The 22,500-nt window shown below is 43.3% G+C and overlaps 3 protein-coding genes across 12 annotated transcripts in view; 1 reads left to right on the forward strand and 2 right to left on the reverse strand.

Annotated features, from left to right (window-relative positions):
- The window catches only part of klc1b (kinesin light chain 1b), an 18,865-nt gene extending 10,527 nt beyond the window's left edge, over window positions 1-8,338 (reverse strand). For 5 of the 8 annotated variants that reach the window (XR_006252351.1, XM_043255445.1, XM_043255443.1 and 2 more), the window contains exons 1-13: window positions 8,243-8,338; window positions 5,290-5,555; window positions 4,879-5,109; window positions 4,481-4,559; window positions 4,071-4,299; window positions 3,883-3,970; window positions 3,051-3,152; window positions 2,788-2,961; window positions 2,204-2,303; window positions 1,968-2,020; window positions 1,571-1,638; window positions 1,290-1,398; window positions 1,108-1,116 (exon numbers count right to left, since the gene is read on the reverse strand). Coding sequence is in view for 7 of the 8 variants with exons in the window: in XM_043255445.1 (XP_043111380.1) it covers window positions 1,108-1,116; window positions 1,290-1,398; window positions 1,571-1,638; window positions 1,968-2,020; window positions 2,204-2,303; window positions 2,788-2,961; window positions 3,051-3,152; window positions 3,883-3,970; window positions 4,071-4,299; window positions 4,481-4,559; window positions 4,879-5,109; window positions 5,290-5,538 (1,491 nt within the window). In the remaining variant the exon portion in view is untranslated. The remainder of the gene's footprint in view (window positions 1-1,107; window positions 1,117-1,289; window positions 1,399-1,570; window positions 1,639-1,967; window positions 2,021-2,203; window positions 2,304-2,787; window positions 2,962-3,050; window positions 3,153-3,882; window positions 3,971-4,070; window positions 4,300-4,480; window positions 4,560-4,878; window positions 5,110-5,289; window positions 5,556-8,242) is intronic. The other 3 variants (XM_043255446.1, XM_043255444.1, XM_043255450.1) reach the window with 1 other exon arrangement.
- Window positions 8,339-9,072: 734 nt separating this feature from the next.
- Window positions 9,073-11,733, forward strand: mrpl2 (mitochondrial ribosomal protein L2). Its single transcript, XM_043255404.1, has 7 exons — window positions 9,073-9,217; window positions 9,379-9,448; window positions 9,524-9,689; window positions 9,910-10,051; window positions 10,120-10,346; window positions 10,423-10,496; window positions 11,317-11,733. Exons 2-7 carry the CDS (start codon window positions 9,389-9,391, stop codon window positions 11,527-11,529), a joined length of 882 nt encoding a protein of 293 aa, XP_043111339.1. The 5' UTR covers window positions 9,073-9,217; window positions 9,379-9,388; the 3' UTR covers window positions 11,530-11,733.
- Window positions 11,734-12,203: 470 nt separating this feature from the next.
- zmp:0000000755 (phosphofurin acidic cluster sorting protein 1) overlaps window positions 12,204-22,500 on the reverse strand; it is a 29,468-nt gene continuing 19,171 nt past the window's right edge. For 2 of the 3 annotated variants that reach the window (XM_043255402.1, XM_043255400.1), the window contains 14 exons: window positions 21,908-22,014; window positions 21,698-21,830; window positions 21,476-21,580; window positions 21,087-21,193; window positions 19,827-19,981; window positions 19,639-19,749; window positions 18,403-18,505; window positions 17,409-17,441; window positions 16,602-16,644; window positions 16,009-16,051; window positions 15,775-15,913; window positions 14,620-14,843; window positions 14,418-14,531; window positions 12,204-14,205 (listed from right to left, as the gene is read on the reverse strand). In XM_043255402.1, the coding sequence (XP_043111337.1) occupies window positions 14,090-14,205; window positions 14,418-14,531; window positions 14,620-14,843; window positions 15,775-15,913; window positions 16,009-16,051; window positions 16,602-16,644; window positions 17,409-17,441; window positions 18,403-18,505; window positions 19,639-19,749; window positions 19,827-19,981; window positions 21,087-21,193; window positions 21,476-21,580; window positions 21,698-21,830; window positions 21,908-22,014 (1,533 nt within the window). In that variant the 3' untranslated portion in view covers window positions 12,204-14,089. The remainder of the gene's footprint in view (window positions 14,206-14,417; window positions 14,532-14,619; window positions 14,844-15,774; window positions 15,914-16,008; window positions 16,052-16,601; window positions 16,645-17,408; window positions 17,442-18,402; window positions 18,506-19,638; window positions 19,750-19,826; window positions 19,982-21,086; window positions 21,194-21,475; window positions 21,581-21,697; window positions 21,831-21,907; window positions 22,015-22,500) is intronic. The other variant, XM_043255401.1, reaches the window with a different exon arrangement.

Consider the following 22,500-nt stretch of genomic DNA (forward strand, 5'->3'; position numbering starts at 1 on the left):
TCTCCAACATTCTCTTGCCTGGTGTTTAATTTAATCGTTCACACACACACACACACACACACACACACACACACACACACACACACACACACACACACACACACACACACACTCTATCGATCAAATAAAAACCAGTTTGGGTTCATTCACATGATGGTTTGCTCTAATTCTTCTATTAAACCTGCTCATGATAAACAGTAATAAATCCGATAATAAATTATTTGCCATTGAAGCTGAATAAACACACAGATTGGAGTTTCACCAGTTTTGAGGTAGAGAGTGTGTGTTTCTATTTCTGATCATGTCTCTGGAGCACAGGAGCAGTCTTCAGCAGAACAGATACACTGTATGAGTCAAAATGATACCTTTCTTTTTATGTCAAAAATCATTTACATTACATTTACATTTACATTTAGTCATTTAGCAGACGCCTTTATCCAAAGCGACGTACAAATGATCTTGAATTAATATCCTAATAATCTTTAGGATATTAATTCAAGATCATGTTCCATGAAGATATTTTGTACATTTTCTACAGTAAATATATCAAAACTTATTTTTTGATTAGTAATATGCATCGCTAAGAACTTCATTTGAACAGCTTTAAAGGAGATTTTTTTTCTCCCTCAGATTCAGACAGATATTGTCCGATCAGAACAAACCAGACATCAGAGGAGAGAGGATTTATTGAGCTCTCTTTAGGAAAGCTGTGATCATAATGACTGGTTATGTGCTCCAGAGTAATATATATTAAATCAGGACATCAGATGAGCTTAAAGCATGTGAGTGATTTGTGCTTATAGATGAAAATGCAATAATTCTGATGTCATTCCTCAAATAACGACAATCATGCACAGAAAATGCAATGATAATTTTAAAGCAAATCTATACTGATTATCTGTTCACATTATTTAACTAAATAAACACCTTAAATTCTAGTAAAACCCTGATTAATCACAAACAGGAGAGGTGACTGTAAGATAATTACTGAAAACTGAAAAACAGCTGACAGAATGAACTGTAACACACACACACACACACACACACACACACACACACACACACACACGAGCATCATCACCAATGAACATCTTCAGAAAGACTCACAGAGTTGCTCTGGATCCAGAGAGGTGCAGAAGAAGAGAGACGAAAGAAAAACAAGAGACCACAGTCAGTCAGACACACACTCACACACACACACACACACACACACACACACACACACACACACACACAGACACACACAGACACAGACACACTCACACTATCACCCACACACTCTCACACACCTGTTTGCGGGACCTCACAGCACACTCCTCCAGTGTCTCGGCTGCCTCCAGCTTGCCCTGTCTGCGGTACAGAGCTCCCAGGTTCCTCAGCGTTGTGTTGACCGTCGGGCTGCGAACAAACGAATCATCACAAATATCAGCTCACCGCTTTAACATGACATACAGTGACGTGATGACTCTCTACCACTGTTGAGAACCTGACGAATGTGAGTGTTTGCTGCCTAGTGTGTGTGTGTGTGTGTGTGTGTGTGAGAGAGAGAGAGAGTGAGTTGGTGTGTTACCTGTTGACTTTACAGGCTTTGTACCAGCCTCCATATTCACCGTATGGCATGTTGTCTCTGTGCTTCCCCTGAACATCAGAGAATACACACAGAGTGAGACAGCAGATAACACACACACACACACACACACACACACACACACAGAGTGAGACAGCATAACACACACACACACACAGAGTGAGACAGCATAACACACACACACACACACACACACAGAGAGTGAGACAGCAGATCACACACACACACACACACACACACACAGAGAGTGAGACAGCAGATCACACACACACACACACACACACACAGAGTGAGACAGCAGATCACACACACACACACACACACACACACACAGAGTGAGACAGAAGAACACACTCTTTCTCTCTCTACACACACACACCTTGCTCATCTCCTCTCTCTCTTCGGCGTGCATCCAGATGGGTTTGTTTTCGGCTGGAAACAGACACACAGGTGACATCATTACCCACAATGCTCTCTGATGAAAGACACTGAAGGCTGTATCAGACTGGAGTCGTCTGAACACTCATTAAATAAAGTCTGATTCAAACGCACTGAAGTGCAGAATAATCATGTGATGACGGTGAAGGTCACTCACCGTTTCTGAAGGTCACTCACCGTCCACTGAGCCAAACTCCTTCTCATGAGCACGGGTCAGAATCTCTTTATACAGAACCTCCGCTTCTTTGTATTTGCCTTGTTTGAGGAAGCAGGACGCCTGCGGAGAGACGAGAGTGTCACGTGTGTGAGAGTGTGTGTGTGTGAGAGTGTGTGTGTGTGAGAGTGTGTGTGTGAGAGAGACAGAAATAAAGAGAAAGGGAGAGAGAGAGAGCAAGCAATCACTGTGTGTGTGTGTGTGTGTGTGTGAGTGTGTGTGTGTGTGTGTGTGTGTGTGTGTGAGAGTGTGTGTGTGTGTGTGTGTCTCACCAATACAACCATTTTACGTCATCAGAATAATGTCGCCCACCACATTCCAAATGTATAAAACGAGGTAATTTTTTTAATAACATAAACCATTCATGGGTTTTCTTCTACATGATTCAGTAACATCATTTCTGTTTTATTAAGCAGTTCGCTTTAAATCCGAGTCTCACAGAACTGATTCTGACGGACTTCATCAGTGTAAGTTGCTTGCAGTGTTTCTCATGTTTGTGTGTGTGTGTGTGTGTGTGTGTGTGTGACCCGGCTCCTCACACACTCACCAGGTTGTTTTTGGTTTTGGCCACGTTGGGGTCATCCGGGCCGAGCCGGCACTCGTAGATCTCCAGAGCTCTGCAGTAATAATACTCCACCTCCTCGTACTTGCCCTGATTCTGACACAGCAGCGCCAGGTTATTCAGCTGCTTGGCCACGTCAGGATGATCCTTCCCCAGCACCTGACACACACACACACACACACACGCACTAAATAAACAGGCTGTCAGTGTTGGTCACAGTGTTTAATCCCGTTCTGCTGAACACTGACCTTCTCTCGGATCTCCAGAGCTCGTTTGCACAGCGGCTCAGCCTCCTTATACTTGCCTCTCTTCCCGTACAGCACCGCCAGGTTATTAAGAGTGGCAGCGACCTGAAACACAAGAGCATAACCAGCTAAACCAGCTAAACCAGCTGACCACGACCACCACGTCACATAACTAACTATACTCAACACTCATCTGACGAGCTCACATAAACACTTCAGTCTATATTCACTTAATTTAACTTTTATCATAACAAAATTAAATATAAAAAAATATGGAATGACATTATTAGTAAATATTTATAAATTAGTAATAAAATTGTATTATTATTATTATTATTATTATTATTATATTTAAATTTAAGTTGCAAATCAAAAATTTGTATTCAAAATAGATTAATATTATATTAATAACTTAAATTATTCACTTTTTAGAGTTGCTCTAGATAACATATTTGTGTATATGCATATATACAGTCAAACCAAAATGTATTTAGACACTTTAGAAATAAAAAAATAAAACTGGGCTGAATATCTGTCAGAGGATGCATTTAAGAACACAATCAGATAAAACCAGTTTAACTCAACCCAGGCAAAGAAAACAGAAATACTGAAGAAACACATGCTCAGGTCTAAGTGTCTGAGTTATCTTTCATCAGGTGGTCCACTGTTAGATGAATCTTTTGGTATAATATGTCACCCTTTTCTTTATTTTACTATCCTCACTTAGATAAACGAACCCACAGAAAGTGTCAAAAGTGATATCTGGTGATTTTTAGTTTGACTGTAAATAAATTTGACTTGAATTTTTTCTGTTAGTGGGAGTCAGGAGACTTACAGCAGGGTGGTCTTTGCCCAGAGTTTTCTCTCTGATGGAGAGAGCATCGTTCAGCAGGTGAGCGGCCTCCTTGTATTTGTTCTGATCCCTGAGACACACACACACACACACACACACACACACAGTGATGATGATGACGGTGATGACGGTGATGATGATGATGATGATGATGATGGAGTGTCTCTCACCGGTACACGAGGGCCAGGATGTTGAGCATGGTGGCCACGTCGGGGTGGTCGTGTCCCGAGGTCTTCTCCAGGTCCTCCAGGGCTTGTTTACAGAGAGGCACAGCCACCTCGTAGCGGCCCTGCGAGGCGTACTGGATCACCAGGTTATGGAGCGTCCTCAGCCGGGCCGGGATCTCGTAGCCGCCCTGCTGAGCCGCCGCCACCGCCGCGCTGTTGTGCTGCTGCTGCACTGCAGGGGTCAGAGGTCAGAGGTCAACCGAAGCATCGATTCATTGATCCGAGTGTCACACAAACTCTGAGTGACGTCAAGGCTGTAATGTGAGGTTATTAACGCCCAGCTGACACGAGTAATAATTATTAATACATCTCTACAGTCAGACAGTGTCTGGTCAGCAGCGACGTCCACTCACTTCCTTGAGTGTGTTCCTCCTCATCGTTAGGAAAGAGATCGTCCAGAGAGTCCTTCGGCGGTTCACCGTCCTTCTCCTCCTGAACAGACACACAGAGACACAGATAAACAGACTGTGTGTGTGTGTGTGTGTGTGTGTGTGTGTGTCTGTGTATATGTGTGTGTGCGTATGTGTGTGTACATGTGTCTCTCTGTGTGTGTGTGTCTGTGTGTGTGTGTGTGTATGTGTCTCTCTGTGTGTGTCTGTGTGTGTGTTTGTCTCTGTGTGTGTGTGTGTGTGTGTGTGTGTGTGTGTAGTGTATATATGTGTCTCTGTGTGTGTGTGTCTGTGTGTTTGTCTCTCTGTGTGTGTGTGTGTGTGTGTGTGTGTGTGTGTGTGTGCGTGTCAGAGGATCTCACCGAAGGAGACACGTCCTCGTCGTACTTCTTGAGCTGGTTCATGAACTCCAGGTGCTTCTTCTCCTCCTCCAGCTGTGCCACGTTCTGCTCGCTCTTCTGCAGCTTCTGCTGGGTGTTGGCCAGCTCGTCCCTCAGCCACTGGTTCTCCTGACAGAGACGCCTGACCTGAGCCCGCAGCTTCTGCTTCTCAGACTCCACCGCGTTTAGATGATTGGACAGAGCCATCATCACCTACACACACACACACACACACACATCTGTTCCGTCTCTACAGGAATCAACATTTACTGACTTTCACAATCAGACATCTCTGAGATAATACAGAGTCAGCAGCTCATCCACGAACCACTTCCAAAGTAAAAGCCTGTGCATGATATTGTGTTGTGATGACCTCTGACCCCGCCCGCTCACCTGAGCCTCGCCCAGCCCGAGCTCGATCATCTCCACAGACTTGCGCAGCAGACTGGACTTCTCGTGCACCACACTGGCCTCCTCGTCCTTCTTCAGGCACTTGATGGTCTCCAGAAGGCTGTGCAGGATGGAGTTGTGCTCGTTCTTCAGCGCCTCCAGGCCCTGGATCACCAGCTTGGTGTTAGAGATGATCTCCTCCTGAGACAGCTTCTCCAGCTTCTCCTCACGAGGGTACACCATCGTGGACATGATCCAGAGACGAGCGCCTGGGAGCAGAGACCAGATCAGCTCAACATGATTCACTGTAATGCTGGGTTTAGTGTTCTGAAGGTGTCCGAGCATCACAGATAAACTATACTCCCTGTTATTAACACGAAGCCTTTCAAGGAGACAAAATGTAAAAAAGACGGGCAAATAATGGCGCTCTGATTTTTCTAGAAAATGACTGATGATGAATCAAACTGAGCTGTTTATCTGGAAATGAAATGAAGTTTTTTTGACTTGATTTGAAGCACCTCAAAGTGTCTTAAAGCATCTGTTCTAATGGAGGAGGTCACTGAGAACGTCTCGCTCCGTCTGAGCTTCAGATACCTTCATATAACCTTCATCATCATCATCATCATCATGAGTAACGACAGGAAGAGATGTTCTCTGCTCATTCTCATCAGATACAGCCACACACACACACACACACACAGTCAGACACACACACACACACACAGAGACACACACACACACCACACACACACACACACACACACACACACACACACACACAGAGTCAGACACGCACACACACACACAGAGACACACACACACAGACACACACACACACACACACACACACACACACACACACACACACTCACAGAGACACATGCACACACTCACAAATACTCTAGTATACTAATACACTCACACACACACACACACACACACACACACCAATGATGACGAAACTCCTTCAGATCAGAGTCATACACAGGAAACTGTCACCCGGCAACAGAATACAAGACTGAACCAAGCCCAGCGATGGCCCACACCCGTCTGAACACAGTGTGTGTGTGTGTGTGTGTGTGTGTGTGTGTGCGCATGATTCAGCCCCACCCTCACAGACAGACAGAGACAAGTGGGGGAGGATGAAGACACTCCTCTACACACACACACACACACACACACACACACACACTCTGACAGCTGACGTCACATGACCACACGACCCTCAGCGCTCATCACTGCACACACTCCCACAGGACCTGAGTGAGACACGCAGGCCATACATCAGTGCTGGGTTCTGTCCTTGTACTCAGACGTTCTGACAGAAACACAGAGAAACACAGGAGACGCTCAGAGCAGACTCCAGACTGTGACAGAAACACACTTCTCCTGTTTGATGTTCTTTTAGGAAAACACTCACTAATTTGAGTTTTGATTAAAGGGAGTTTTGATAAACGTGTGTTAAAGAATGCAGTGCTAAAAACACACACTCACCATTTTTTAATCTACATTAAACCAGTACAGCCTCAGCTGACCTGCGGTGTGTTTCTGATGTGTCGCTTAGGCCCCGCCCCCAACATTTGACTGACAGCTCTGCACTATATGAATATCAATATATCTTATATATTACACAGAGAAACACATGAGCACACACACACACCAGATCAGACATGCTGACCCCTGCATCTCTCACACACACACACACACACACACACACACACACACACACACTCACTCACACTCACACACAGCATCACTATGGTGACTTCTAACCCCACCCTCCCCTCAGGTCACCTCCTGACCCCCCCTGCATCAGCAGCACACACGCACACACACGCACGCACACACACACACACACACACACACACACACACACACTGCAGGTAGGCCGGGCCGCTGTCACTTTACTGCACACACTGACTCTTCATCCCGTCTGGTCTGAGCCTCTAAACGCTCCGGAAGGAGAGGATGTTATATTCGGCTCTGCTCTGAATCACACTCAAGATAATGACTTTCAAACTGGGACGCCGGAGGAGTTTCTTCTGGTGTGGTCTGTGAACACACTCTGTCTGCCGCTGAACTACGGTCCAATCGTCAAGTGTTTCTTTCATTCACTCCCCTCAGAATCACACACACACACACTCCTTCAGCACTTACATCACCTTACAGCTGAAACACACACACACACACACACACAGTGACAGTGACTCATAACAGAGAAAGATTACAGTAGCAGAGACAGTGAGGAAAACACACACACACACACACACACACACACACACAGAACTGGAGCGACGGGTCAGACGAGTATCAGACACACAGCAGATAAACCACATCCAGACATGATTACAGTAACAGACCTGTTCAACAGAGCTAACTACATCTAACATCACACCTACAACACTAACCATCATTAATGAACTTAATGCAGTCTTATATAAGTCCTGATTTACTTCTGTCCATGAACAAGATTACCTTCAGTTTCAAATGGCATATATATATATATATATATATATATATATATATATATATATATATATATATATATAGTTACAGCTATACATGCCCCAATAGTACACAGAGCCTGAGTGTCTACCCCTATGTAGTGAACAGAACAGCTGCAGCGTATTTGGTCCCTAGATAGACAGCACACTGTGTTTTGAGTGTATAAGGATCACGAATACGGTCTAGATGTGAAGTACACTATATTTCGAGTGTGTGAGGCTCATGAATGCGGCAGACACACACACACACACACACACACACACACACACACACACACACACACACACACACACACACACACAGAGAGAGAGAGAGAGAGAGAGAGAGCGCTTCATCACTCACAGACAGTCAAACGCGCTTTATCAGTAAAACACACATGTTGAACAGAACACCCACACACTCATATGACACACACGAACGCGCGCGCGCCGGAGAAACACAGATCTCACACCTGAAAGTGTTGCTTTTGTCAGGAATCGCTCGGCGCCCCTTTAATTCCAAGATGTCCACGGTGGATGTGACACTGCGCATGCGCACACGCGCCGACGCGTCGGTAGAAATGACGTCACTCCACAGGCGGTGGTTGGCGGAGGGGCGTGGCTTTCATTCCTGACAAAAACAACATATATGTATACATATATATATATTTATATATATTTACATGTATAGTTTGAGAGAGTCTGTGAATAAGAAAGCTGTAAAACATTTTATATGTACTCCTGGCAACTGTTTCTGTTTGTTGTAGTTTGTCCTTCTGTCTTTTCATTTTCTTATATTCATGTTGTTTTCTATATTAATATACATATATTGTTCTTTGAATTAAGGAAAAAGTAAAAACCTCTGCAAATATATTCACTACTTTGTCGTTATTATTTATTACTATAGATTATATTGTTATTATTTTTAAGCATATTAATATTGTTGCTTTGATATATATAATAATAATATAAACTACTAATATAAATAATTATTTTAGTATTCTTGTTGTGTATTGAAGCTTATTTTTATAAAAATAAATACTTATGATTCTACTTATTATTATTATTATTATTTTTATTTCTATATTTTTTTATCTCATTTGGACTTTTCACACACACAAACATGACTTATACATCATTCATGAAACGCTTTTTTTCCTGAAATGTTTTAATTTGGCATTCATATAATTGTTTTGCATTTTGACATTTTCAGAATGTTTATAAAACATTATAAAATTAAAAAACATCTTAAATATTGGACTTTTTTCCCCCTGTAATTCTGGTCTGGCAAAGCAACCGTTAGCCAGGCGTTCTGTGATTGGCGGACCTGACCGGCAAGGGGCGGCGCGAGTGTGACGTCATCCGCACGCGACTCACAGCGTGTGCGCTGAAGGACAGACAGAGAAGGTTTAGATCGATGTTTTGAGAGAACGAAGACAAACATCGCGGTGAGTGATCGCACGTGTGTTTATATCAGTTATTGATGAGTGATCGATCAGGTATGAAGCCGGTTTAATCAGGTTTAATGATCCGAGTGCTGCAGCGACAGCTCGTTTATTAAAAGTATTAATTTCTGTGATTCCTTTAAGTGTTACTTTCTCTACTTTAGAGTGTGTTTGATGATGAGCGTCGGTCTGCTGTCATGCGCACTGCGGGCTCTGTCTCTGGGTTCCTCCCAGGTGAGATCTTCATCATCCTCTTCATCAGCCCTCACCTGACTCGACTTCACCTGATCGTTTAATCCCTGTCGGCAGGTCGCAGGTGTTCCGGTCGCATCCGCTGTTTCCGCTGCTCTGACCAGAAGTCGCGGCTTCATGACGAGCGCGTGTGACCTGCAGAACCGGACCCTGTGGAAACAGAGGGAGAAATACACCGTGCGGCCGATCGGCATGAAGAAGACCGGAGGACGGGACCACACCGGTCAGAAAAAATAAGCGTTCACCCTCATGCAGTGGATGTGAATGGGTGCCGTCAGAATGAGAGTCTGGATTAGTCTGATCTTTGTCTTCTCTAGACGTTCACTGATGGACCGGAGCGCCGTGGATTATTGTGATGTGTTTATCAGACTCTCGTTCTGACGGCACCCATTCACCGCAGGACTGTGGGAGTGGTCACTAAGCCGATGTGTGTTCCTCTTCAGGTAGAATCATCACTCAGCGGATCGGCGGCGGACACAAGCAGCGCTACCGCATGATCGACTTCCAGCGGCTGCGCTACGAGTCGGGGAAAGAGGAGCATCCCTTCCAGGAGAAGGTCGTGGAGGTCAGATACGACCCCTGCAGGTCAGTGAGGGTCCTGCGGTCCGGCGGCGTCTCGCTCCGCTCCTCGCTGACCTCTTCTCCTCTCTCAGATCGGCCGACATCGCTCTGGTGGCCGGAGGAAGCCGGAAGCGCTGGATCATCGCCACGGAGAACATGGAGGCGGGAGACCTGATCCAGACGTCTGGCGTGATCGGGCGCATGGCGGTCCTGGCCAGAGAGGGAGACTCGCACCCGCTGGGCGCTCTTCCGGTCGGCACGCTGGTCAATAACCTGGAGCTGTTCCCTGGGAAGGGAGCGCAGTACATCCGAGCAGCAGGTAGACGAGTGTGTTACGAGTGTGTTACGAGTGTGTTCTGTTACCGCAGAGAGTCTGAGACCGCTGTGTGTTTCAGGAACGTGTGGAGTACTGCTGAGGAAAGTCAACGGCACCGCCATCGTCCAGCTCCCGTCCAAACACCAGATCCAGGTCAGGTTCTTCTTTCACTCTCTCTCTCTATTTAATAACAAACTGTTTACTCTCTTCATTATACATCCCTGTCAGTGTATTCTTCTACTTTATTCTGTTCTGTGTTTTTAAAAGTGCTAAAGAAATGATTGATTGATTGAACATCCTAATTATTCCTAGCTGATTCCTCGTTCTTCTGAGACTCTGTCTTTGAGTGAATATGGGCAAAATTATACACAAATTATTTTTTTTTCAGCTGAGGTCAGTTCTTCAGATCGGTCAGAAAAGATTGATTTGTTATTACTGTAGTATTTAAGATTTCAGCACAAGGCCTGGTTTTATTAGACAGCAGAAGAATCCCGATGGAATCAAGTGCACTTCTGTAATGAACTTAAAGTGCTCTATTTTCACTCATTTTGTACTTAATATACTAAAAATCACTCTTTAGCCCTCATTAAGATAAACTTGAGAAGTGTGCCATGAATATGAACTAAAATGCACTTTTAAGATTTTTAAAAATGTATTTAGTCATCACACCGTTGTATGAAAGATGGTTTTAAGTGGTCACTAAATAGATTTTTAAAAACAAACATAGTATAAGAGTGTTTTAGTTCACATTCAGCACAGGTGAATATTTATTAAATAGCAATTGAGTTTCATTTTCCTTTCTTGCATCTGGAAATGAACCTGTGTTTTGAATCTGACCCGAGAGAAGTTCAAACGTCACATACAGGGTTGCCAGGTTTTCTATTCAGACGTATGCTGATGGTGTTTTTGATTGCGTGGCAAGATTAAAGCAGAGGTTCCTCTGGTAGAAGTCCTGTTCTCGGTCTCTCCTCAGGTCCTGGAGAGGTGTATGGTGACGGTCGGCCGGGTGTCTAACGTGGATCACAACAAGCGTGTGATCGGGAAGGCGGGCAGGAACCGCTGGCTGGGCATCCGACCGTCCAGTGGCCTGTGGCAGAGGAAGGGAGGCTGGGCCGGACGCAAGATCAGACCGCTGCCGCCCATGAAGAGCTTCGTCAACCTCCCGTCTGCGTCCGCCAGGTCGTGAAGGAGGAGACTTCATCATCATCATCATCATCATCATCATCTCTCACACATCACAGACTCCTTCACCGGTGCATAAAAACCTTTATTAAACACAGCTGTACGTGAAAGCCTGAAAGAAGCAGCTCTATAAAATGCCGTTACGTTCTCCAGATGTAAAACATGCAGAGGTACAACATTAAAAAGTGTCACACGGTTTAAAAAATGAGGTTCTGTGCAAAGATGCTGCGTTCGGCGTCCCGTTTGTGACTGAAGAGGATCATAAGAGTTCTGAGACGTGTCCAGTGCTGGGGATTACTTTCAAGTGACTAGTAACGCATTGCTTTTCATTCAGAAGGGAGTATTTTTCAGATATGTATAATATGTATTGACTGACAGCTCCGGGGTTGCCATGTTGAGAGAAATCAGGCGCTGTGCGTGAACGGGATCTAAATATCAACTTTTACTCCAAAACACATTCACAGTCGATAAAAGCGGTCAAATGCTAACTTTATACAGACATGCAATAACTAAACGTTAGATAAGACTGGTATCAGTTATGTATTTAAATGATTCCAATGCTGACCTGATTCTACAATAATAAGCATAAATAACACATTTTAGTTATTTGTGAAGAGTCTGTCTCTACTCTACAGACTGAGACGGATTCAAGCACTCTTTCTGTGAAGGAGCTTTACATTTTAAAGAAGAACTTGTTTTATTAAAAACAAACAATCAAGACAGATTTAAAAAGTAACGTAACACATTAGTTTCCGTAAAAGATAACTAACATAACCTATAATGAGTTCCTTTTTTTAGGAAGTAATGCAGTATTGTAATGCGTTACAGTTAAAAGTAAATTTCCCAGCACTGGATGTGACTTCTTCAATACACCTTTAAGAAATAACACACGAAACCCAAGCAGGGATGAAACACTAACAGATGAGCTTCACACAAACAGAAACAGTCTCTGTCATGACAAAAATCATCAGGATATTAAATACTCATTTTTAGTACTTTTCCTACCATCAAAAATAATTATAACTTGATTTGGAAAATGATTCCAGATCTGTAGTTTTTAGCTGTGTCTCAGACAGACGGCGTCCGATCAGAACAAACCAGACGTTAATAGAAAGATTGTGTTTATATAGATCTCATCTGACTGTGTTTCATCTGTGAACATAAAGGGGAGATATTCTGAAGAACACTGGAACATTACACAAACTATCTTCTTAAGAAGAACATGAGGGTCTTTAAATCAAAGTGCTTCGTTCAGGACTAAAAGTGCTTTAAAACTAAACCTGGGATGAAGTGTTTATAACGTGGTCATCTTGTGGGTAGAAACACTGAGAACGGACTCCATCTCAATACATTCAGCTCTAAATATGCGACGCCATTAAAACGATCACGAATAAAAACACGAAAGCACCTTTAAACACAACACACACTCGTCCCTTCAGCTCCACGACGGAAGAAAAACTCTTTCTGAAGGGTTCGGGTTCGAGCACGAGCACCGATGCTCCTCACCTTCAGGGTTTCTACGGGTCTTCGTTCTTCAGGCAGGAAGTCATGGCCCTCATTTACTGAAGATGCAGCGTCTTGTTTTCTGACAGTTTATATAAAAAAAAAATAAATAGTCTTCACATTTTCTTGACTTGAGGTCCTTGCACGGAGTCTGAGATTCAGATTTTTGCTCATAAATAAATTGGACTTCCTGTTGTTTGGATCTGGTTTGCTTCGGATCAGCTTCGATTTCGTTTTTCAAGCACTTTGATAGAAAAAACACGGCGTCCAAAGACCTTTAGTCTAAACCCTGACCTGCAGAAAGCCTGAGAGGGACTGAATATGGCTTTTCCAGATAAAGTTGAGTTCTTGACGTGATGATGCGTGAGCGTGTCATGTGACAGGAAGTCTCTTCTCCTGCGGTGTGTGCTTTGAAAGGCAGGTTCAGTTTACATCAGATTCACAAAACACCACAAACTCTACATTTAGGTTAAATAAAAATCCATTAAATTCACAGCAAAAACGCCTCTTTCCCATCATGCACCTGACCGTAATCTACACAGGATTTCACAGAAATTATAAAGTAGCAAAAACAACAGAAAGTGCTCTGCGTTTGCCGTTCGGTTCATCGCTACCTAAAAATATATCTGACCGTCGGCAGCCGTGTTCTTAGAAAATATGAGCTGTTCTCTTTATATAGCGTAAAAAACGAAAACACGCGCCGATATAAACCAAGCAGAGGCGCTCAGGTTTCCATGGGAAACTCCTCAGGGGAGAAAAAATAAATACACCTCCATTATAGACCCAAAGTGCTCTGTTTTTGTGCATATATACTAAAAATGATTCCTCAGAGCTCTTCTGAGACACCGGATGTGCTTTCAACACTCGTCTCTCACACACTATCAAGTGCACTACAGGCAGGACTACCCTTCACTAAACATCTCTCTGGTTGACTAGTAGGGGTTTATCTGAAGCACTAGTCGACTAACAGCACACCCAGATGATCTCAGGAGGTACTAGAGAATCGTTTTCAGGATACTGAGCACAGGACTAGCGTGTGAGGACCAGGGAAGCAGGTGATGTCACACGGGTTTGTTGTATCCGAACACACCGACCGGGAAGTGCTTGACGTGAGTCGGCCACTGAGCGGCCAGCTGGAAGAACTTGACGTCGTTCCACTCCACGCCGTCGATGGACACTGAAACACAAACACACCGATGATTCACTTCTGAATTCAGATAAACATGAGATCAAATTCAGAATCTGGAGCTCGTGAGTCATCTGACATACAATATATACTGGATCTGTGTGTAGATATACATAATATACACAGTGAGTGTGTGTGTGTGTGTGTGTGAGTGTGTGTGTGTGTGTGTGTGTGTGTGTGTGTGTGTGTGTGTGTGCGATCACCTCTCAGCATGGTGTGTTGGTGTTTAGCTGTACAGATGAGGCGGCTGATTCCGTCGATCACCTGACTCTTAGCGTCCACTTCCTTCTCCTTCAGCTTCTTACTTAGAAAAATCACTGCAAGACACACAAGAACACACTGAAGAAACACCATCTCCAGGACCTGAGAGAAACCCTCCCCGCGCTGCTGAGGAGAGGAGCGCACCTTTCTTGTTCTTCTCTTTGGTGACGACGGTCATGGCCATGCTGTGAGGAGCGCTGGGTTCTCCGGCGGCCGGCAGACGACTGACCTGCAGCGAGCGGAAGTTACTCTTCAGTGTGTTCTTCAGACCGGACTCACGCTTCTCACCCTCACGCTTCTTCTCTCCGCTCACACACGTCCAGTAGTCCACCTGCAGCCCCATCAGCTCCCCGCCGGTGCACGGAGACCTACACACACACACACACACAGAGAGAGAAAGAGAGAGAGAGAGAGAGAGAGAGAGAGAGAGAGACAGAGAGAGAGAGAGAGAGAGAGAGACAGAGAGAGAGAGAGAGAGAGAGAGAGAGAGAGAGAGAGAGAGAGAGAGAGAGAGAGAGAGAGAGAGAGAGAGAGAGAGAGAGAGAGAGAGAGAGAGAGAGAGAGAGAGAGAGAGAGAGAGAGAGACAGAGAGAGAGAGAGAGAGAGAGAGAGAGAGAGAGAGAGAGAGAGAGAGAGAGAGAGAGAGAGAGAGAGAGAGAGAGAGAGAGAGAGAGAGAGAGAGACAGAGAGAGAGAGAGAGAGAGAGAGAGAGAGAGAGAGAGAGAGAGAGAGAGAGAGAGAGAGAGAGAGAGAGAGAGAGAGAGAGAGAGAGAGAGAGAGAGAGAGAGAGAGAGACAGAGAGAGAGAGAGAGAGAGAGAGAGAGAGAGAGAGAGAGAGAGAGAGAGAGAGAGAGAGAGAGAGAGAGAGAGAGACAGAGAGAGACAGAGAGAGAGACAGAGAGAGAGAGATACACACACACACAGAGAGAGAGAGAGATACACACACACAGAGAGAGAGAGAGAGAGAGAGAGAGAGAGATACACACACACACAGAGAGAGAGAGAGATACACACACACAGAGAGAGAGAGAGAGAGAGAGAGAGAGACACACACACACACAGAGAGAGAGAGAGAGAGACACACAGAGAAGGACAGAGATAGATAAAATAAAACTCACTGCAGTGTTCTCAGTCACAAAATTGAAAAAATATAAACTTTTTCACTGTATTTTACAGAAAATGTCACACACGACAATCACGTAGCATTTCATTTTCCACATTTAAAAATCATGTGAAATACTGATAAAACATTTAAAATCGCTGTAAACACAATTAACAAACGTTGTGATGATGTCATACCCCACTCCTGTGAAAACCGCACACGCCGAGGGTGAAGGGGGCGGAGTCACGTACATCTCCTTCCCATAGGGCGTGGCCAGCTGTGGCATGGGTGTTGAAACCACGCCCATATTCCCACCCATGGCATCATCAGAATCCACTGAGAACACACACACACACACACACACACACACACAGTCAGCCTCTGGTACCGTCAGCTGAACCTGTAACACAGAGCTGACCTGAAGATCTCACCTGAAGTGGACAGACTGTGTTCAACGATGCCCACCTTCACCACCTGACGGAGGAAGAGCACCAATCAGCATCAATAATCAATAATCATCAATGATTTAGAAAGCGATGTCTGATACACAGCAGAGCTAACATTTTAACATTTCTGCATCATCCAGTATAATATACATCCATTAATACAGTGATAGATTGTCCAAAGATCACGGAGTCGTCATGTACTGTCACAAAAGAAGAGTTTGGTTTTTATTATATTGATTTAATCAAAGTCAATAGGGTCAGTGTTGTATATGTAGTTATATTCTTGTACAGAAGAAAGCATCTCCAGTGTTTTGACCGGCGGGTGGCGCTGTAGAGCCTTACAGCATCAAACAGACACAGAGAGACTCAGAAATGGGTCCTGATTTCCTTCTTATAGAATAGTGCTGTCAAACCATTAATTGCATCCAAAATAAAAGTCTTTGCTTGCATTATATGTGTGTATACTATATATATATATATATATATATATATATATATATATATATATATATATATATAAAATACAAACACATGAATATATTTAAGAAATGTATACACATGTGTGCATTAAATCTCACCCCGATGAATGGCACAAACTTTTGGCAAGAATCTTCATCCGGACTGCAGAGAAATAGATAGAAAGAGAGAGAGAGAGAGAGAGAGAGAGAGAGAGGTTAGAGCAGCACAGAGTTTCATGAAGAGACACACACACACACACACACACACACACACACACACACACAAGGGATGCACGATATTGGATTTTTGCCGATATCCAATCAACTCATTTTGGCTGATAACTGATGCTGATACCGATATATTTCTTTTTGTTTGGAAACAACTTACATTTAAAATACAATTATTTTTAATTTGTTAAAATTAAAAAAATAATGAAGATCTTTTATAAAGACAGTAACACTGAAAGCTTTGAAAATACATACATATATATATATATCTATCTGAGCACACACTGAGTTAATTCTCTTATCGGCATCGTTTTTCATATCATACCATTTTTCGATTCCAATATCGGTCCGATAACGTCATGCATCCCTCCCTAACAGACACTGAGCGACTCTGGAGATCCAGCCGCTGTCACGAATGAGATGATCTACAGCAGTGCATCATGGGAAATACACAAACCCTCCTCTGACAGGCTCAGGATTGTGTGTGTGTGTGTGTGTGTGTGTGTGTTGGATCAGACAATGAGAGCGGCACACAGGATTCACAAAGATCCACAGATCTTCAGGCATCAGTGTGTGTGTGTGTGTGTGTGTGTGACGTCTGAGAGACTCATGAGAGCGATGGCAGGGAAGGTCATGTGACTGGAGATGGACAGCCAATCACATGTCGAGATAGAACAGTAGAGGTCAGAGGTCAGATACCTGATGTAAAAATCAAAATACAGACTTCTCCTCCTTGGAATGCAAACAAAAGATGAGAAGAACACGAGTGCAGAAGTGTTATTATTAATAATAATAATAATAATAATAATGAATCTGTCAGAGGGCATGCGGATGTCAGCGCATATTAAATAGAATAAAGTAGAATATATATATATATTACAACGAGCACAATATCTAAACTGAGAATCAAATGCATGTTTGGTTTTTATCTATCGAATTTCTTTTGTTTTAAAAGAGTCGTATGAGGAACAGAAACCTAACACTAGCTTCTCTGTTTTTATTAGAAAGAGTTCTGCTTAGTGTGGACTTATTCATAAATTTAATTTTAATCTCATTTTTATTTGCACATATTTCACAAACACTTTCAACCCGTGTCTGACATAAGAAGAAATAGTCAGAAAAACTATTTTATTGAAATAGAACCGTTTTAATATTTAATATTCAATATTTTTAATATTTTGTTTTGTACTATATTTGATCATCAGGCTGTTATGGTTCATATGAGATATGAGATTCCTTTATATATGAGATATATAAAGAAAAAACAGCTCGGTTTTATTTATAGAATGAATATGGGCAAAAAAATATGAATTAGCTGCAGATGCTGATATTAATGTGATGAAATTCTGCTGCTAGTACAGTAACTCAAAGAGATCTTTACACCTGTAGAGCATATAAAATGATCTAAATATCAGAGGTTGCTCTATATCTAATATTTCTCAGAAATCACTGAAATGATCAAACATATAATGACTGAGAGCTGAAGAAATAAAGTCTCCTCAGAAGATGTGAGATGTTTCGGAGGTTCGTGAAGATCTTCGTTCCTCTGAGGAACAGTAAAAGTAAAGCTCCTCAAAACATCCTGATGATCAGATTCTTCTAGAAAACTAATGATGGAGGCTCAAGTAAAGCTGAATCTGATGCTAGTCTCTGAAGAACACACACACACACACACACACACACACGTGTGTACCTCTTCTGTCTGTAGGTGAGCATGGCTTCAGAGATGGGAAACTGATGAGACACATTGGCTCCAGCCAGATACTGGATGATCCGTCCAGCTACATCAACAGTGTCTGAGGACAGAGATAACATCAGCTCTATTTGAGATCCTGGAGCACAGAACCAGTCATATTATGGAAACTGAGATGCATATATCACCTAAAAGCTGAATAAATAAGCTTGTATGGTTTTATGGATGTAGGGTTTGTTAGGATAGAACGACACACACACAGAGCTGGGTAAGTCACTTCCAAATTGTAATGCATTATATATTAACTAGTGGGCGCTATCTTTATGCTTTAAATAGGCTCAAAATAACATCATTAACATGCACATCAGTTTAAGATGAAGTTATTATTAAATATATTAGTTATTATTGTGTGAAATGAGACTGATTTGACTTTACAAAAAAGTAGCTTTAGAAACGAATATTTTAATTTAACATACAAAAATACAAATGTATTGTGAAATATGAATATATATATATATATATATATATATATATATATATATATATATATATATATATATATATAAAAATAATAATTGTGTAAATAAAAAATGAACAGCAGATCCCTGTCTTAATAAGGAGACTTATTCAGATTGATTCGATTGATTCCTTGAAGCAGAATGGCTCACTGAATCATCGATTCGCTGTTCGTTTAAAAACATTATTGAACCGCTGCTGTGTGTTGATCTGAGACGGACCTCAGCTCTCCTAGGGATTTATTTTCACTGGCTACTGACAATGTCAGTATTCACACCTTTATATTCATTTTTAGGTTAAATCTTGTAAGCAACCCATTTTTGTGTTTTTGATTATTCTCAAAGAAAACACGCAGTCTTTAAAGTATCGCATGCAACTCTCACACGCACCAGACAGACAGCTGATGAGCAGCTTTATCACTCGACTGATTCTAAACATGCATTTTAGGTCTTCAAGCTCCATGCACATCTTTGAATGAACGCTGTAACGTATTCTTCAGCGGCTCAGGTATATCTATGTCCCAGTTAGGGCTATAAATGTAAATTGAGAACACTATTATGGCTTAAAATGTGTTGTTTTAACACGCGTTACTGAGATTGTAATATTATGTATAATATTACCAAACTTTGTGTTATATTACTGCTTTACAGCAAAAAGTACTATATTACTGTAACTGCGTTACTTTTGTAAAGCGTTACTCCCAACACTGTCAGTCAGTACCTGCGCTGGGAGAATCTGAGCGGCAGAACAGCTCCCTCCAGGACGGATCCATGAACATACTGCAGAACCTACTGTCGAACGTCGACACATACTTGGCCAGAGGATGGGAACCTGCGAGACAGTCACAGACAGAGCGTGTGAACACACTCCAGACACGATAGAGCGGCATCACGGGCTCAGGGACTCACCGATGGGGACGATGAGGAAGCGGATGTAGCTCAGCCAATCAGGCGTCTTATTGGCCAGCTGCTCTACGAAGAGGCGCAACACTGTACTGAGATAGCTCTGATCACCGGCCACTGCCACCTTCACCGTGGGCGGAGTCTGAGCGTTACAGTTACAGCTGTGGGAGGAGTCAGAGTTACCGTTGTGGGAGGAGTCAGAACACTACCGTTACAGCTATGGGAGGAGTCAGTGTTACAGCTGTAGGCGTTACAGTTGCAGTTGAGGAAGGAGTCAGATACAAGTGTATATGTGGGAGGAGTCATAGTGGGAGGAGTCTGAGAATTACCGATACAGCTGTGGGAGGAGTCAGAACACTACCGTTACAGCTGTGGGAGGAGTCAGAGTAAGAGCTGTGGGCGTTACAGTTACAGTTGTAGGACAAGTCATAGCGTTACAGTTAAAACTGTGGGCAGAGTCAGAGTTACAGTTACAGCTGTGGGGGGAGTCAGAGTTACAGCTGTGGGAGGAGTCAGAACACTACCGTTACAGCTGTGGGAGGAGTCAGAGTTAGAGCTGTGGGCGTTACAGTTGAGGAATGAGTCAGAGCGATACAAGTGCATATGTGGGAGGAATCAGAGTGGGAGGAGTCTGAGAATTACCGATACAGCTGTGGGAGGAGTCAGAGTTAGAGCTGTGGTTGTTACAATTACAGTTGTAGGACAAGTCATAGCGTTACAGTTAAAACTGGGGGCAGAGTCAAAGCGTTACAGCCTACAGCTGTGGGAGGAGTCAGAGTTACAGCTACAGTTGTGGGAGGAGTCAAAAGTTACACCTGTTGGTGGAGTATGAGCATTGCATTGTAAGAGCATTACAATTACAGCTGGGGGAGGAGTCAGAATGTTAACTTTACAGCTGTGGGAGGAGTCAGAGGGTTACAGTTACAACTATGGGCGGATTGTGAGCATTATAATTACAGCTAGGAGAGTACAGCTAGTCACAAGATAGCTAACTATAATAATGTATTGATGTGTATACTAGTGGATAAGATTCTGTTTATTATAAGCATCATAAAGCATTGTCATGTGCCACTTTAAACGCTCAAGCTCTTTAGCACAGGGTAGATTCTGATTGGCTGATGGTTCAGCGAGTGTTATGAGGATCAGATCACACTGACAGCTGCAGATGCTTAAGAGACAAATCATGATGAAGTGCTGCGTCCATCTGAGACGCTTACATAAACACAGTATTTATAGATGTGTGTGTGTGTGTGTGTGGTCACTCACAATCTCTGAATGCGTGTGACGATGGTGTTGAATGCGGCCTGGACGTCAGCGGCGGAGCAGGTAGACACAATGGGCTGAGCATGTTTCTGAAGAACCTCCTCCACATACTGAACATCAACAACAACATAACAATCTTAAACACCATCCTGCACAAAGACACTAGAAATATGTCTGCAAGCATATAACAAACTGTAGTGATGTTGAAAACATCACACACACACACACTCACTCACACAAACACACACACTGACTCACACACACACACACTAACGCTAACTCACTCAAGCACACAGACACACACACACACACAAACACACACACACTGACTCACACACACACACTAACGCTAACTCACTCACACACACACACACACACACACACACACACACCTGGCCCTGCCAGTCCACTGTGTTGATGAGGATGATGTTCTCAGGGAGTCTTTCGTCTGATATCAGGATCTGATTCAGCTGATCATACACTGATTTCCGGGGCACCTGAGTAAGACAAACACACACACACACACATCTAAACCCCCTCTCTGTACACACACACACATCACGGAGTCAGAGCAGTCGGTGTGTGTGAAGTCGTTCTGGTCAGACGGAGCTCACCTGAGCGCTGAAGCGGTTCTCTGGAGAACACTCACTGTCCACGCTGATGGTGCGCTCGCTCTGGACTCGGGAGTTCTGCCGCTCCTTCATGGAGGTGCTGCGAGCGCGCCGCTGGACCCTGCTCTCCGCTTTACTGCAGGTCATGAACACAGCAGCTCACGTCACCTTCACAAACACCAGCAGAGCTCCAGCATCAGTGTCAGTGCGTACCTGGGACTGCTGAGGTTCTGGGACTCCGTCTTACAGAGCTTCCCACCGGAGCTGCTGGGCTCCGACGCGTCTGCCGTCACCATCCCATGATGCTCTGCTTCAGCCTCCTGAAGACACACAGTGATAGATGCACTCAACATATTCAAATCATTTTAAAACGCATTCACCATTGCATCATTAAAACATAGCATTTTCACACGAAAAGAACACATTCAAAGAAAAAAGAGAGGAAATTGAAACTTTTATTCATTAAGAATGCATTCAGTTGATCGAGAGGGACAGCCAAGACATTTATAATATAGCAAAAGATTACTATTTTATCTGTGAATCCTGAACAAAATGCTTCAGTTTCCACAAAAATATTGTGCAGCACAACTGTTTTCAACATTGATAATAATCAGAGATGTTTCTCAAGCAGCAAATCTGTATATTATTATGATTTCTGAAGATCATGTGACTCTGAAGACCGGAGTAATGAGGAAATAAATGGCACTTTAAAACACATTCACAGAGAAAACAGCTGCCTGACACTGTTATGTGGTTCAGTACGAGATGTATGCAGGTTTAGAGGAATAATTCATGTGGATCCAGGG

The sequence above is a fragment of the Puntigrus tetrazona genome, chromosome 13 (assembly GCF_018831695.1).
Source record: "Puntigrus tetrazona isolate hp1 chromosome 13, ASM1883169v1, whole genome shotgun sequence".
NCBI lineage: Eukaryota > Metazoa > Chordata > Actinopteri > Cypriniformes > Cyprinidae > Puntigrus > Puntigrus tetrazona.